This window comes from Protopterus annectens, chromosome 11.part0, assembly GCF_019279795.1.
Source record: "Protopterus annectens isolate FY-2018-M chromosome 11.part0, PAN1.0, whole genome shotgun sequence".
In the NCBI taxonomy this organism is placed as follows: domain Eukaryota; kingdom Metazoa; phylum Chordata; order Ceratodontiformes; family Protopteridae; genus Protopterus; species Protopterus annectens.
In genome coordinates this window covers 185,767,813-185,784,288 of record NC_056745.1, presented here as the reverse complement: position 1 = coordinate 185,784,288, position 16,476 = coordinate 185,767,813, and the positions used below count along the sequence as shown (strand labels likewise).

Sequence of the window (16,476 nt, the reverse complement as noted above, 5' to 3'; positions counted from 1 at the left end):
CTCACTTTCCACCTCCAAACTCTCCATAGCTTTTCACTCCTCTTCCATGCTGCTGCTTCCCTTAGGCTTCTTCCTTGCTGCTGTAGGAGCCCTCTGACGCCATCTAGCAGCTCCAAAGTGCCATAGCCAAATTTCCCTTTGTAGCAGGGAGGTGATGATTAGTGATCAGCAGTATGGTTTTATGCCAGGAAAGAGCACTACAGATGCGATGTTTGCTCTGAGAGTGTTGATGGAGAAGTACAGAGAATGTCAGAAGGAGTTGCATTGTGTCTTTGGAGACTTGGAGAAAGCATATGACAGGGTGCCTAGAGAGGAGTTGTGGTATTGTATGAGGAAGTCGGGATTGTCAGAGAAGTATGTAAGAGTGGTACAGGATCTGTACGAGGGTAGTGTGACAGCGGTGAGGTCTGCGGTGGGAGTGACGGATGCGTTTTAAGGTGGAGGTGGGATTACATCAAGGATCAGCTCTGAGCCCTTTCTTATTTGCAATGTTGATGGATAGGTTGACATACTAGATTAGACAGGAGTCCCCGTGGACTATGATGTTTGCAGATGACATTGTGGTCTGTAGTGAGAGTAGGGAACAGGTGGAGGAGACCCTGGAGAGGTGGAGATATGCTCTAGAGAGAAGAGGAATGAAGGTCAGCAGGACTAAGACAGAATATGTGTGTGAATGAGAGGGAGGATAGAGGAATGGTGAGGATGCAGGGAGAAGAGATGGCGAAGGTGGATAAGTTTAAATACTTGGGATCAACAGTTCAGAGTAATGGTGAGTGTGGAAGAGGGGTGAAGAAGAGAGTACAGGCAGGATGGAATGGGTGGAAAAGAGTGTCAGGAGTGATTTGTGACAGACGAGTACCAGTAAGAGTAAAAGGGAAGGTCTACAAGAGGGTAGTGAGACCAGCTATGTTTTATATGGGTTGGAGATGGTGGCATTGGCAAAAAGGCAGGAGTCAGAGCTGGACATGGCAGAGTTAAAGATGTTAAGATTTGCACTGGGTGTGACGAGGGTGGACAGGATTAGGAATAAGTATATTAGAGGGTCAGCACAGGTTGGAAGGTTTGGAGACAAAGCCAGAGAGGCAAGATTACATTGGTTTGGACATGTGCTGAGGAGGGATGCAGAGTATATTAGGGAAAAAGATGAAGCTACTAGGTAAAAGGAAAATAGGATACCTAAGCTAAGGTTTATGGATGTGGTGAGAGAGGACATGCAGGTGGTTGGTGTGACAGAGCAAGATGCAGAGGACAGGAAGAAATGGAAACGGATGATCAGCTGTGGCGACCCCTAACGGGAGCAGCCGAAAGAAGAAGCAGAACTACCACCTCAGGTCTCCCCTGAAAAAAGGTCACTAGCTTAGTGGAACTAACTCGGTCAACAAAGTATAAATTAAAATGAATCAAATATACATACAGAGTCAAACTTGTCACTATCCATTGCTATCCAATGCCTTTTCACTCATTTTTTTTTAGGTTTTCATTTTTTCCCTTTATAAGCCTTTGTAAGTTTTTTTAAATTGATATTGTGCTGTTTTATTTTGTCTGCTGTGTCTTTAAAGTAATTATTGTTTTTGGTGTTGCAAACACCTACAATGTGGTAGTGATTTTTAAAAATTACACATTTGCCAATTGTTGGACACAATCATGTAGGTTGAAACGATTCCACATTGCCTCTGCAGATGCTAATTGATACATTATTTCTAAATTAGTTTACATTGCTGTTTATTTTGTCACCTTGTACCACTGTTTTTGAAGCATTTTTTCCTGTCAGCTGAATTTTTACTTTGTATTGCAGGTGTAACTTTTTTTATTTATTTATTTCCAGTTTGATAACCGGGGAGGTCCACTGGACTCAAGGAGCCTGTTTTCAGTGGAGGCCCTGGGAGAAAAGCTCCATATTACATTAATGTAAAACAAAACGTAGTATTATATAATGGGATTTAGCAAAGTACAATTGCAAAATAGAAGGACATTCATTACATACTTACATAGTAGATTAGAGAACCATTTGTACAGCATTTAAGTTGGACAGAGGCAGTAGATCATGTGTACATAGTTATAAAAACTAACAATTGTAAATCATCTGTAAATAGTTATAAAAACTAACATTTGAAGGATTGTAGTAAATACAATTTTCAGTAGAATAGGGGAGAAATAAAGGTAGAAAGTACACTATTTGCTATGCATACATTCATGATTCTTGTGTATTCAGAGAGGCAGTTGTACAATAGAAAAAGTGGAGTGCATGCATGGCGGCGTAGATTATCTTTGTTAGATAGCATCAACATTTCTATGATGGCAGTAAAGACGACCGTTCCCAGATGGGAGAGAGAGAATAGAGATAGAAAACTATGTGCAATATTTACAATATATACATTCAAGGTATTGATGTTATATTACATTAAATTCAGAGAGAGGCAGCCATTTAGGAAAACGGCATGGAGTAGAGCTACATGTAGAAGAGTCTTTCGCAGGTTAGGTAGGTAGAGTGCAGTTACATTTCCAATTATGGGAGAGGTAGGAATGAAGCTGGGTTTTAAAGTGTTCAAAGTTTTCAGAAATTCTTAGGGTGTGAGAGAGTTTCAGTTTTTGGCTAAGGAAAAGGATAGGAGAAGCTGACCAGTGGGACATTTTGGTTTGTATACAGAAAGTAGATTTTGGTGTGCAGATCATAGGGCTCTATGAGGGGTGTAAGATGGTAAGATGTTTGTTAGTGCTGGTCATGTAGTTGGTTTAAAAATTAATATGTGGGCTGTAGTGAGTTGGAGGTAGTCAAGGTGGTTGGGAGGTTCTAGCCACTTTAGCAGGTGGAGAGATGTGCAGTGATGGGAGGAGTAGTTAGATTTAGTTGCGAATTTTGAGATTTTGTTATAACAGATTTCCAGTTTTGAGGAGATGGTGGAAGATAGGTTGGTTAGTAGGGGTGCACCATACAGTAGTGACTGTAGTAAGTCGATAGTGGTGAGTGTTTGACTTGTGGAAGGAGAGAGAAAGTGGGAGTTTCTATATAGCATGCCAAGTTTCTGATGTGTTTTCTTAATATTTAATTGAATATGTGTATCGAATTTCAGGTGTTCATCAATAGTAGAGAAGTTTAGCAAAAGGGACAACTTCTATGGTGGAGTTGGCATGGCTGATAATATTGAAAGAGGGTTTGTCCATGGGGAGGGTTCGTGAGGGAGAGGAAAAGTAGAATTTTGGATTTATTGGCATTTTGAGAGAGGTGGTTTTGAAGCATCCAGTTCTCAGTAGTTGAGAAGGCAATCTGAGTTTTTGTTTGGGGCTCAGGGAGATTAAAAGCAGAGCAGACTAATGTCGAATCGTCTGTGTATTGCACTATATTAGTGTTAGGAATGGCAGCATGGAAATCATTAATAAATACATTAAAGAGCATTGGACCGACTATGAATCCCTGGGGTACCCCGGTTGGGGTAGGTAGGAAGGCTGAGGTGCCATTTTGCCATTTCACAGCCTGAGAGCTGTCAGAGAGATAGCTGTTGAACCAGGTTAGGATGTTTTGAGAGAGATTAAGGTTAGAAAGGTGATTCAGAAGGTGGGTATGGGAGACACTGTCAAACACCTTGGAAAGATCTAGAAGGACTGTGGATACAATTTCTCCAGAGTCATGGGCGTGGTTTACTATGTCTAGGAAAGAGAGAAGAGCAGTTATTGTACTATAGCCAGGACAGAAACCATATTGTGTAGGGGTGAGGAGTTGATTATTGTAAGGAAAGGCATGAGCTGGAGGTGGATGCATTTTTCAAGAATTTTTGAGAGTGGAGAATGGCTATTGGTCGGAAGTTTGAGATGTTGTTATTTTTGCCTCCCTAGTGGAGGGGTAGGATAAAGGCTACACGCCATAGTTTGGGGACATAAGATTCCCGTGTGGCTCTATTAATGAGAATGCTAATGGGGATGGCTATACCATCTGCTTCAAGAGTGAGGGGATATTGTCAGGGGCGTTGGGAGCATGGCTTAAGTTTAGAGAGAAGTTTTTTTATGTAAGAGGTGGAGATGGGTTTGAGATGAAATATGGGAGGAGTGTTGGGGATGGAAGGTTGGGTTGACGTAGGGGAAGTGGGTTTGAGGAGAGGGGAGGAGATGTGATTAGGGAAGGTCTTGGTGAGTTCAGCTATAGAGGTGGTAAAAAAAGAGTTGAATAGGGTGGCTATTTCTGTGTTTATTTTACTGGTGTCAGGACAAGGATTGCTTTTGGTACCTGGGTTCAGAAGAGAGTTGATGGAGTTCCAGAATTGTTTGGGGGTTTTGGAATGATTAGACTGGAGTTTAGTAAGATTTTTTTATCTTTTATAATGTGTTTTTTGGCTAGGTTGTGGAGTTGCTTATATTTAAGAAGGGTATCAGGGTGTTTATTTTGGTGATATAGTTTGCTTTACCTCTTAGGATTTCCTTGTCTGTGTTTCACAGATTGCATGAAATAAGGCATAGTCAAGTATGTTTTTGGGTGTAACTTCATACTCCTCTAAAGCCTTTTTGCAACCTTTCCCTGACAGATGTTTTTTTTTATTATTATTTGTGTTTTAACCTGTATATCAAAGTCTTTAAAGTTGCATTTCTTTGTCAGGCTGTTTAGTTTTGTATGTTGCATATCTGTAGCACTTGGTTTTCCTGCATTGCATTTCTGAAAGCAAAAATACTGAACTGAATATTTTGGGGGATGATAGTATTTTGTTTGTCTTCACATTTAACTGCAGTGTCTGTTTCTTATATTCTGTAAACTTTAATCTTTCTCCCAAGCCATATGTAACATTGTTTTTGTTATGTTATATTTGTGATGTTTAGTGGAGTTAACTAATTGTTAAATTTGTCTAGCCACATTTACTGTTTGGAATTTGAGAGTGTGCCTATATCTCTCTAGATAAAATTCAAGTTTGTTTTGAACCTGAAGTGCCATTTTATTCAAATTCATGTTTCAGTGTGCATTAATAGTTTTTATTTCTACTCTGGATCAGCTCTGAGCCCTTTCTTTGACTGAACTCTTGTCACAGTCATTTTGAAATACCTAAAAGAAATTATTTCCCATTTAACTTCTTGAGCTTTATACATCTAATCAGTGTACTTGCTTGAAGTTCATTTAGTCATTGATCTGTAGTTAATATATGATACAGTTTTATGAACTGTTAGGATTAGAGAGAGAAAACTGACAGCTGTTCATCTCGAACTTGACTGAAGCTTCATTCCTTAGCTTTATTGTATTTCCAGTTTGAGTGCCATCCCATTCTTGACCCCGTTTTTTAGTGCTGTCATATGTGAATGTTTAATTTAATTTGGCAGTCAAAATACATAGACACCAACTTGATGCAGACAACACAGAGATGTAAGGAGTGTGGGCACTGCTTGGCACACTGAATACTGTCCCATTATGAAGAATTAGAATTGAAGATCAGCAGATATGTCACTTTAGAAACATACAAAAGTAGCACAGGAGAGCACGTTAACAAGCAGCATGTTTCTGTGTCAGATACATCTGAATTCAAATGCCATTTACAGAACTCAATAAAGGTACAAAATATGGTGTTTGGTACCCTTGATAAGTGTAAGCAGAGGCTTGGGAGATGAAACATTTACAAGTAGGAGCCTGGGAGATGTACCATTTGCAGGCTGCCTGTGTCCATTAGAGAGACAGGTGCCAAACCAGGGATGCATTTTCTGTTCCCTATTCAGTTGTCCAAGTTACACTTAAATTAGGTTAGGGAGGAGCTCTGCTTCACATGGATGGGTGGCCTGTTCCAGAGAACAGGGTAATCTGTACAATATTTGCGTTCCTGTCAAACATGTTCTGTTTATATCACAAGCATGTTTTTTGCGTTAGAATTGGTGATTTTGGTGCTGTTTGATTTTGAGGATTTGCAAGAGGTCAATCAGGGTGTGGTCTCATAATGCCTTGTATACCAGGCATAGATCTCCCTTCAACAGCCTGTAGGAGATGAAATACAGGAATATGGCTTTGAGGCAGTCTGCACAGGACATGTTACTTATGCTCCGTATTCTTTTAGTGAGGAACCTCTGTGGATGTTCAGTTGTTTGTATATGCCTGATTTAAGTACATACCAGAGGGGGCCATACTCAATGATAGGTCTGATTAATTCCATGTAAATTGGAACAGTGTCCTCCTTGGACCTATTTGCCATACCTTTGTTTATAAGTTGCGCAGCACGGAATGATTTCCGTACTACTGTAGACATGTTATGGTCAAAAGCTAGATTACTGTATGTGTGTGTCCCCAAGTCCATGACTATTGAGTCAAATCTTAAGGATGTGTTATCAGTTTGATAGTTATCAGGACGGATGATTCCCCGAAGGATGCTATTGTCCATTTCTTGGTATTTAGTTTTAGTCCATGGCTCTGACACAAGTTATTTGCGTCAGCCCTTTCTGGAAGCATTAGTGTTGGTGGGGGATTCTGTGACTGTTCCTAATTTGCAGTCATATGTAAATTTGGTCAGCTGGAGGCTTTTGATGTTGCCATTGACTTCAGAGGAGTAGATGCCAAAAAGCAGCAATCCCAGAACTGATCCTTGAGGGTCTCCACTTGTGACTGGCCTCTTTGTAGAGGTGGGCTCCCCAATTGTAACTTCCTGGGTCTTGCCTTTGAGCCAGTTGGCTCTCCACTTGGTGACATAAGGGTTTATACCTAACCTCTTAGAGTTTGTCAGCAATGCTTGAGTGGAGTATTGTGCCAAATGCCTTTCGCCAGGTCAAGGTAGGCAACCATTTTGCCCTCTTTCATTGCTTCTGTTACCTTCTCAAAGCAGGTTGAGTAGGCTTGACTTCCCTTTGACAAAACCAAATGTCATTATTGATTATTTCCATGTTAATTCTTTCCATGGCTTTGCATATGAGACTAGTTAGATTTATGAGCCTGTAGAGGGCCATCCTTTGTGCAGAGTGATAACGGTTGTTCTTCATTTGTGCGTCACAAAGCCTGTTTGGAATCTACAGTAAATCGTGATTCCAGAGTTCATGTTTCATGCTATTTAGAAGGCATCCTGGAATATTGTCTGGGCCCATTGATGTAGTGTTCTTGACTTTACAGAGAATATTGAGGACTTGTTTACTAATGATACTAAGGGGAATTATATTTGATGGCATTTCTTGAGGGGAGGATGAGAGGGAGAGAGGAGTAAAGTTAGAGCTGCATTTGTCTGCCAGAAGGTTTGATCTAGCTTATAGCTCAGTATTGGTGGATCCATTTAACAGTGAGCTCTGCACACAGTTGTGTATTGGCTTTGAGGTTGTGGACATAGCTAAAGAACGCCTTGTGGTTGTCCTTGGCTGGGAGGCCAAATTTACCTAAAGTTTAGACTTAATTTTTCCTCCGAGTTATGTGTTTAATTGAATAAGAGTACTGTTTTCCTGTTAGGTGCTACACTTCCTAATTTTTGCCATGATCTTCTTCTTTCTGTTATACAGCCTATTGATGTGATTTCACCAGGGTGGCTTGTTTTTTAAGTTTGTTCTGTACTTATTCCTGGGAGGTACAGCTGCCTGTATGCAGCTGTTAACATGCTTTTGTAGGATTTCTGTGAACAGTTCCATTTAAGTAGCAGTGTTTTCAGGGTTTAGTGGGGCTTGAAATTTTGCCAAGTTATCACTTAAGAGTAGGAAGTTAGCTTTAGAGTAGTTCCTAGTGTTGCCACCTTTCCTTGTGGCTAAAATTGGAGTAAGGGCACACCCCTCACATCAAACCTGCCCATTCACGACCATGTTCCACCTGTTTGTGACATCACTATGAAATCAGTGGACAGGAACCCCCTCTTTTTCCATTCCTGATGCCTGCTTTCAGTTGATTTACTATACTTTTTTGTAAAGGAAAAAGCATAATAAATCAGCCGATTTAACAAACCCCGATAGTCTGTTTCCTTTTTTGAAACCGAATACCAGAGTGCCTGCAGTGTTATCCAGACTACTGGAGAATCAAGTTTGATTTCTGGATAGTTTGGAAAAAAACAGATAGGTGGCAACCCTAGTAGTTCCTGAACATCCCAGGGATAGCTGCGGTTCCAGGTTTAATTTTTTTCTTCAAAGGAGACTGTTTTGTGATCTAATCTTACCAGAGAGGGCATTACATTAGGGGTGTGCAGTGCTTCCCCATATTCGTGAGGACCAGATGCAAGGTGTTTGCACTTCTGTTCAGTATTCACAGCCTAATTACAAAATCCAGGAATCTGTATGCTTCCACATTTGGTGTCGTATGTGATTTCCATTTAATAGTAGGATGATTAAAGTCACTCATGAGTATGGTTTTGGGTTGGATGGTGATTGTTTCCAGTAAGCTTAAAAACATGTTATGGGTTTTCTGGGTCATAGAGGAGACCTGTAGATTGCAAGGAAGTGGTATGTGATTTTGCCTATTGTGATTTGAATGTGGAGAACCTCAAGTAAATCATCCTGATTGTCCAGCCTTGAGATATATTTATTTTTGATGTAAGTAGAGACACCTCCACCACTAATCCTGCCTGTGTTGTAGCTGGTCTAAATGTATATAAGGTATTATAGCATTGCACTGCCGAGGTGCTGTCCACAGCTTTAAACCATGTCTCAGTGACTGCAAAGATGTCAGCATTCTCTAGGGTGAAGAGATCTTGTAGGGAGAGATCTTTCTCATTTAGACTCCTAGCATTAAACAGTAACACCTTTAGATTTTCTTGGTTTTGATTTGCTATGTCAGAAGTACTTTCAGCTTGGCATTGCCTAAAAAGGCACTATGGGGGAGGAGAATGTTTAAGCTAATATTTGAAAGCTTAGAGGGGAGAGTGCAGACCATCCCTGGCAAAGCAGCATGGTCTGTTGAACTTCTTCCATGCTGACAAATACTGTGCCCCCTTAGAATGCCATCTGAAACTAAGACAGTTATTAAAGTCAGTCATCTTCTGTTTGTATTGTGGCATCATTCATGGAGAAGGTAGAATGCTGCTCAATGCTAAGTCATGCCAGCCTGGAACATGTGTTCCATTCACAAGACCTTTCATGAGCAGCACATCAAATTATAGTATTAGTACATGGATAATGTAGAACCTTAAGCATACAGAGCCATATGCCTAGTAGGTAGTCCAGTTAAACTGCTTCAGCATAATTCTGTGTGACAGTTGAGACCTAGGGGCACAAGTCTTGTTAGGATAGTTGATATCTAGAAATGAAATGCTATTACTGGTCTAGAGATTTTTTTCTCCTAGGGGGAGTTGGTAAAGTTTCTGTCTTCCCAAGAACTTTAAAATGATCAGAGCAATCAAATTCCAACCTGTTAAGCTAAAACTGTATTATGATTTTTTTAACACTTGCCAACATCATCATCTCAACACTATATTCCCCCCGTCTCCATCTGGAATAAAAAGAGACTGTCAGTATTGTATCACCCCTTAAACAGGAACATCATCCATAGTTTTCCACTTCGTGCTTCATTTTACCCCAAACCAACTAGAGCTAAGAACATGTGTCCTAGTTATTTGGTACTGAACTGCAGGCAGGAGGAAATACTACACTGGGCTTTGAGGTTACAGTGCATTTCATGGATGTCTCTGTTAAGGGACATAACTTTACCTTAAGTATTTTGTACACAGATTTCAGAATATGTTGCATGTAACCCTGGTTTTTGAACTGTGGTAGTGACATTATAGAAGTTTTCTCTTCAAAAAACTCTGCAGACATTTCACAAATCATTTCTGAGTGAGATTTAAACATTTTTGTTAATTTATTTAATGGACAAGGGAACTAAGTTGAATTGTTGAAATTACAGGGTAGAATTAAAAAAAAACATGTTCTGAGCCTGCAGTTAATATAACATGACTAGAATTTTTTGACGTACTTCGGTGGTGGTGCTGCAGTAGCGTTGTCGCCTCATAGTAAGACGTCCTGTTCGATTCTCAGCTAGAGCGTCTTTTGTGTGGAGACATGTGTAAATGCACGTACCTTCGTTGAAGGTTGTGCGTCAAGGCTGGCAACTTGGCATGTAAAAATCTACTGCCAATCATTAGTGGACCGGAGTTCCGCTGTGGCGACCCCTAACCGGGAAAAGCCGAAAGACACAACAACAACAACAACTTTAAAGAAGTCAACCCTCAGTTGTAGTTTAACTCAACCTTGAGGTTTCTTTTCAGCCTACAGTATGGTTCCATTATGGTTTAATTTCTGGCAACAATCCTGTACTTTTTAAAACTTTAATTTGCTTGCCTTGGAGTCAAAGGGAGAGAAAGCCCACCCACCATACCTCTCAACTGTACTGATTTTTGCAGAATGTCCAGATTTTGGTCTCATATTTTTGGACCGTTTTACATAAAGTTGTGGTTTCCTGGCAAATTAGTGATAAATCATTACAGACTGAAGTTAGAAAATAATGACGGACTTTTGAGTTTCGGACTTCATATCTTTAAGAAAATCCATGCTAATGCAAAACCTGTTATTATCATCTTTCTAAGTTTCTAAGAGCAATATTTAAAGATTGTCCCTATTTTTGGGCCTTTGTCCCATTTTTACTTATGGCTTTCTCCAGATTTCTTGCTCTAAGAGGTTTGCCCCCCACCTTTTTAATATGCTTGCTCTCTCATGTGCTTTGACAAAAGAATTTGTGTCTGCTTGCTTGGCATACCATTGACACAGGGAATTTTTTAAAATTTTCCTGTCATTTACTAAGTGGTGGTGCTGCGGTAGCGTTGTCGCCTCACAGTAAGACGTTGTCTTGTTCGATTCTCAGCTAGAGCGTTTTCTGTGTGGAGACATGCGTGAATGGGCGTACCTTCATTGAAGGTTGTGCATCAGGGCTGGCAACTCGGCACGTAAAAATCTACTGCCATCATTAGCGGACCGGAGTTCCGCTGTGGCAACCCCTAACCGGGAAAAGCCGAAAGACACAACAGCTAATCCTGGTTTTACATAGTCACTGGTCAGTCTTGCTGATACCAGGAGCTGCTATATAAATGTTCATAGTGTGATGGAAGCTAAGTGTAGTATCTTTACAGACACTAGTGGTTTAGTCGTTATGCACAACATGGAAAATAATTACTAATTTGTCGTGCTCCAGGGTTATGATTTTGATATGTTAATATCCTGTAATGTAACTAATCAAATGGTTGGCAATACAGCAGCAAAAGTGGGAAAATAAATGTGTACCTCTGTAATAAAAAAAACTCAAAACAGAATAACACAAATTTAAGAACAGAGGATATAAATTTCTTGATTAAGTACTGAACGTTGTTGTAGGCATAGAGAATAATACGTCAGGAATTATAAAAGTACGATGCTTTTTGAACAAATTCAGCACATTTTGACCACATTCAGGACATAAAAAACATAGATCTTCCCACTGCAGACTGTGAGTAATAGCAGTGATAGTTTGTATATCGTTTGAGTTCTTTGAAGCAACAAATATCATCTAGAGCTTCTGATTTATAGTCATAGCTTTGCCACCTCAAGAAGTGTGTGAGGAAGGGTGTGTTAGTACTCGAGCTGGAAATTGATAATTTTAGTAAAACCTGCAGCTCAGCTGATCACTTTGTTGAGATTTTATAACTACTCTGAGTAGCTTGGACAAGCACTGAGAACAATACAAATCAGAGTAATTCAGGCAAAAATGAAAAGTGAAATTATCTAGGTTCCAGAAGTGGTGTAAGATATTTGTGACTTGTATAACTGCCACTGTATTTGCATGGGACTTTAAAACAATTAACATATTTCCTTAATGTCTGGCATTACTTGTGTAAAGGATGCTTGAAATAGAGACAGAAGCAGAAGACAAAGATGTAAATTAAGATCACATTAGTATGACTGGCCCCATGACAGCCATTTTGTGGTAAAACAATATATACTTAAAGGTATTAGAGTGATTTGGTGCTGTAAGTAGCTCAGAATTAACAAAAATAAAGGAAAATACAGTAAAAAAAAAAAAAAAAAAAAGGAAAAAAAAATTTTGAATTCCTCAGACAACTTTGTTAATGCAACAGGTGTCAGTTAAGTACTGTACAGTCAAAGCTGTGCAACTCCTGAGAAATTGTTCCAGGAATATTAGATTGGCATGCTATGCTAAAACAAACATATCATTAGTATAATACTACAACCTAGTTTATCAAGTAAAGGGACTTATTTTTTTTAATTTAAAATTAGATATTCATGTTTGTGCATATGTGGATTTCTGCATCTGTAATTTATTTGTGCAAATCTTTAGCTTTACTTTTTAGTTAAATAAAAATGAGGTCATGTATACTTCACCTTGCAGTGCACCTTGTATTTTTGTGTTTTGAAGTATGTGCAAACTCCATGTGAGTTAACGTAGATGGGGTCAGTGGGGCAGTCCCTAGTCTGCATAATTCATCATTACACTATGACTTTATAAGTATGCTAATCGGTTCTTTTCAGTGTGGGGCAACAACATTTGATGCTTCAATGTAAAGCTCCTTTTTTTCAATAATGCATTGATTTTTGTGATGAGTTTACAGCAGGAACTGCATGTTTCCATAACTTCCATTTTTTCTGATAATATGTAAGAGAAATATTTTTGCTAATTAGGATTTTTTGCATTCTCCTTCCCACATTATTGTTTTACAGTTACAAATAGAGCAAATGTAACGGCTGCAACTCAAACATTGATGCCAATCAGAATTATACTTTTGTTAGTATAGTCCCGTCATTTTTAGGTTTGATTTTTTTTTTTTTTGCAGGCTAACACAAGAGTGACCATGGTTAGTTTTCAGGTCTGGGTCAAACCGATTATTCTTAATGCCTAAAGTTCACTTGCAGTGGCGAATCATTTCTAACAAGATGTAAGAAATATTGCTATTTTTGTGTTTTGAAATAGAAATACTGGAACCCACAGACGTTATGAACACTTGTTTGAATTTGTCATATGCTGCTCCCTAATAATTAATCTGTTAGTCAGTCATATACAGTGAGTTTTTCAGTTTTTAACTTGTCTCTGGAGTAACAGTGGTGGGAGTGAGGAGGGGAGAATGTCACCTTTACCTCTTTTATGACTTTAACCACTAACAGAATCATTGAACATGACTGCAGCTTCTGTTTGTAGTGTTTGGTTTCCTCCTTACATTGTTCATTTTTTGTTATCTCCACTACAAAGTGATTTTTATAAATTGAAGGGTTAAACATCTAGAAGTCCGTGGAGGGATCGGAGTGTCATACTAAAGTAAGATGGACTGCCTCTTGAAGTGGCTGCGTAATGCCCACCTTTTTATGTACTCACTACTTGGCATTTGAGTAGCACTAATGAATTTTGTAGAACTACTCAAGGCTTAGGAGAGGCCTACAGTCCTGTTCAGGGTTGGTATGTGTGGATAAAGATGTGGTGCTAGTGGCAAAATGTGCATATGTGCTGATGTGCTAACATACTACTTGCTTGGAACATTGATACTGGAATGGGCTCTGTTTTTTTTTTTCTTTACTTTTGGGATGAAAGACCCATTGAATAGTTGAAATGTCTGCCTTTTAAAAGGTTAAAAAAACTGAAGTTTGAAAGGCATTTTGAAGTGCCATATGGTGCTGTGTGAATAAAATTGCTTAATCTGGGTCATTTAACTGCTCAATTTAGAATGTATGTTAAAGGGTCAGGGTAAAAAAAAAGTCATGTTGTCAGGCAAATTGCTGAAAAAAGTTGTACTGCAGGGGAAAAAAACATATTTTTGTTTTTCTTTGCAGCTTCTCATAGGATATATAATCTGAGTGCTCTGCAATATGCTCCAGAGAACCTTATTCAGGTATACCTACTATCAACAAATTTTAACTCTCTCATCTGTATGGCATACTCAACCCAATGGAAATTTTCTGCACCAGTATGGAGCTGTGGGTACTGGACATCCAGGAGGAGAGAACCAGAACACCATCAATAAGCTTCAGAGCTTATCAGTGGATGTTGAGAAGATACGTAAACAAAATGGGTGGATCCTTTTTGAACACTGTGCATATGTAGATGAAGTTGCAGGTGTTTTGAAAGAAATGGGGTCCAGCAGTATAACTATAGTTAGCATTTTAGAGCGTTATCCAGAAGCTGTGCTCCGCACTCCAGCAGAGATCAAAATTCAGAGGGAGCTATGGAGGTCTCTGACTACAGATGAACAAGAACTGGTCAGAATTATTGAGAAGTTTCCTGACTCCTTCTTTGGGGTTGATCATCACGTCAACCAGAAGTGCAATATTGTATATTTTCAAGGCTTGAACCTTAGTACTAGGATCATTGCTAAGTTTTTGGCAACTGCAGCTCCAGTGTTCTGTAATGTGCCAGAGAAAAATAAAGAGATGATTGAAGTTTTGCAGCAAAGTTACTGTAACTTGGGTGGTTCAGAATCCAATATGAGAGCTTGGTTGCTGAAACTACTTATTCAGAACCCCTTTGTACTGCTCAAATGTCCTACAGTGGTAAAAGAAAATCTGAGTTTTTTCTATGGCTTAGGCTTCACTAATTCTGAAGTTCTGCTGCTACTGGCAAAGGTGAGAGGGTTTATAGCAGAGTCCAGTCCCCACAACATGCAGGAAAGCCTTTTGTATATTATGGATACATTAAAGTGTAGCACTCAGGAAATGAAAAGTGTAGTGCTCGAGTTTCCATTCCTTTTCTACTTCCCTGTTCCTGTTCTGGAAGAACGCATTAATAACCTTCTAAAAGATGGCATCTCTGTAGACCAAATTAAAGAAGAGCCATCTGTTCTGGAGCTGACTGTACACATCGTACAGTATAGAATGCAGAAACTGATTGCTGCTGATTTTGATGTTAAGAATGTCAGCCTTAAGCATCTCAGTGGCACAAAAAAGGATTTTGAGGCCAACTATAGAAAACTGCAAGTAAAGAAGGAGCGGCCTTTGTTTAATCCAGTTACCCCCTTACATGATGAATAAGTGTGGACAGGGGATATTGATGTGTATGTAGTCACAGAGGTGTCTGCTCTCGAGCCCTGATTTTCAGGTGTTGGTGGTTCTAGTGCTTTTGTAGCTCCTGTCATTAGTGTTTTCTGTTGTGGATACAGCTGCAAAAGCATAGAAACTTGGGTTACAAGTTATCAGAAACTTTCTTTGGAAATAAAGTATTCTGAGTCCTTTGGTAATCTGGTTAGTAATCTACATATTTTTTTAGCTGTTACCTATACCCTCTAAAAGTAGCAGAACGGCGACGATACTGCAATAGGGGACTGCTGTGAAAGTTGTGCTGGAGCAGTTTTCAGAGAGAGAGCGTAGTAATAGTCACTTCGGTATCAGAGAACCTGACATTGATATATGGAGTAGTCTGTCTTTCTGTTGTACAGTTTAATTTTTTTTTTAATTTATTGTTCAAAGCAACACTGAGACATATAATAACTTTCAGATCATTTGACATTTTTTTAAATAATATGACCAGGTAAATCATAGTCTGTGTGCCTGATTTTTTTTTTTTATTTTGTGCACAATGCCAATTTTGACTTTTCCTGTAAACTGTTTACTGTGCGTTGTATGCTGCTAAATGATGTGACAGTACGATCTGTTTCTACCATTAGCCGCTGGTCAGTCATAGCATTCTTATTATAGCAGATGTTCAGCTAGAAAGTGTAGAATCAGCTTAATAAAGTGTACTGTATGCTAAAGAATATGGAAACATTTAGCAAGAGCCCATATTACTTGTGTGTCCTGAATTGTTAGTGTACAAGTTCCACACTAATACACTCAGAAACAAGAATTTGTGTTGGACCCTCAGAAATTCCTGGCCCCACTGGAGTTCTTCATATAGCTGGTGTTAGTAAAATCAATTGGCAGGATTTGTTTTGCATTGCATGCTGCAGCTTCACTTGAGTCCTTTTCCAGCACATGCCTGATCTGTAGGAGGTACACATAACGGATACACACACACACATTTAAAAGGGGGCTGTGCAGATGATTACTCAACAGCAGATTAGTGCTGTTGGAAACTTTGTTGTTTGAAGAATGCTAAAGGATCCTAAACAGTACCCTAGTGTTTACCTTCTCTAACCAAACAAAAGGAATGTTTTTTTTCTTCTCTGTAACTGAAGAGCCAAAATTTCTGTGGTCTGTATATCCATTCGACAGCCATTTGTGTAGTGTGTTACACAAGCAGTAATGCCCAACAGGGTGTGTGTGTGTTTGTGTGTGTGTGTGTTTGTGTGTGTGTGTGTGTGTGTGTGTGTGTGTTTGTGTGTTTGTGTGTGTGTGTGTGTGTGTGTGTGTGTGTGTGTGTGTGTGTGTGTGTGTGTGTGTGTGTGTGTGTCATCGAGCCTCTACACCCCTGAAAAGGTGTTATTTATACAGTCACACACACCCTGAAGGGTATTATTGGACTTGGAGAATGGGCTGTCTGTAAAATTGTTTTACTTATTTATTTTTTTTATTACTGTATTATTCTTTTATATACTTTTGATATAAAATCATTCCTCCTCCTAATGTTTCAAACTTGCTGTAGCATATAGCAAAATATCTCCAACTCTGCTCACAGACTCGTAATATACCAGCACCGTGCACACACTGAAGTTCCAA

The 16,476-nt window shown here is 39.2% G+C and overlaps 1 protein-coding gene across 2 annotated transcripts in view; it reads left to right on the top strand.

Annotated features, from left to right (window-relative positions):
• Positions 1 to 16,107, top strand: part of MTERF2 (mitochondrial transcription termination factor 2) — a 71,413-nt gene extending 55,306 nt beyond the window's left edge. For both annotated transcript variants that reach the window (XM_044087593.1, XM_044087592.1), the window contains one exon: positions 13,660 to 16,107. In XM_044087593.1, coding sequence (XP_043943528.1) covers positions 13,696 to 14,853 — 1,158 coding nt within the window. In that variant the 5' untranslated portion in view covers positions 13,660 to 13,695 and the 3' untranslated portion in view covers positions 14,854 to 16,107. The remainder of the gene's footprint in view (positions 1 to 13,659) is intronic.
• Positions 16,108 to 16,476: the final 369 nt, after the last annotated feature.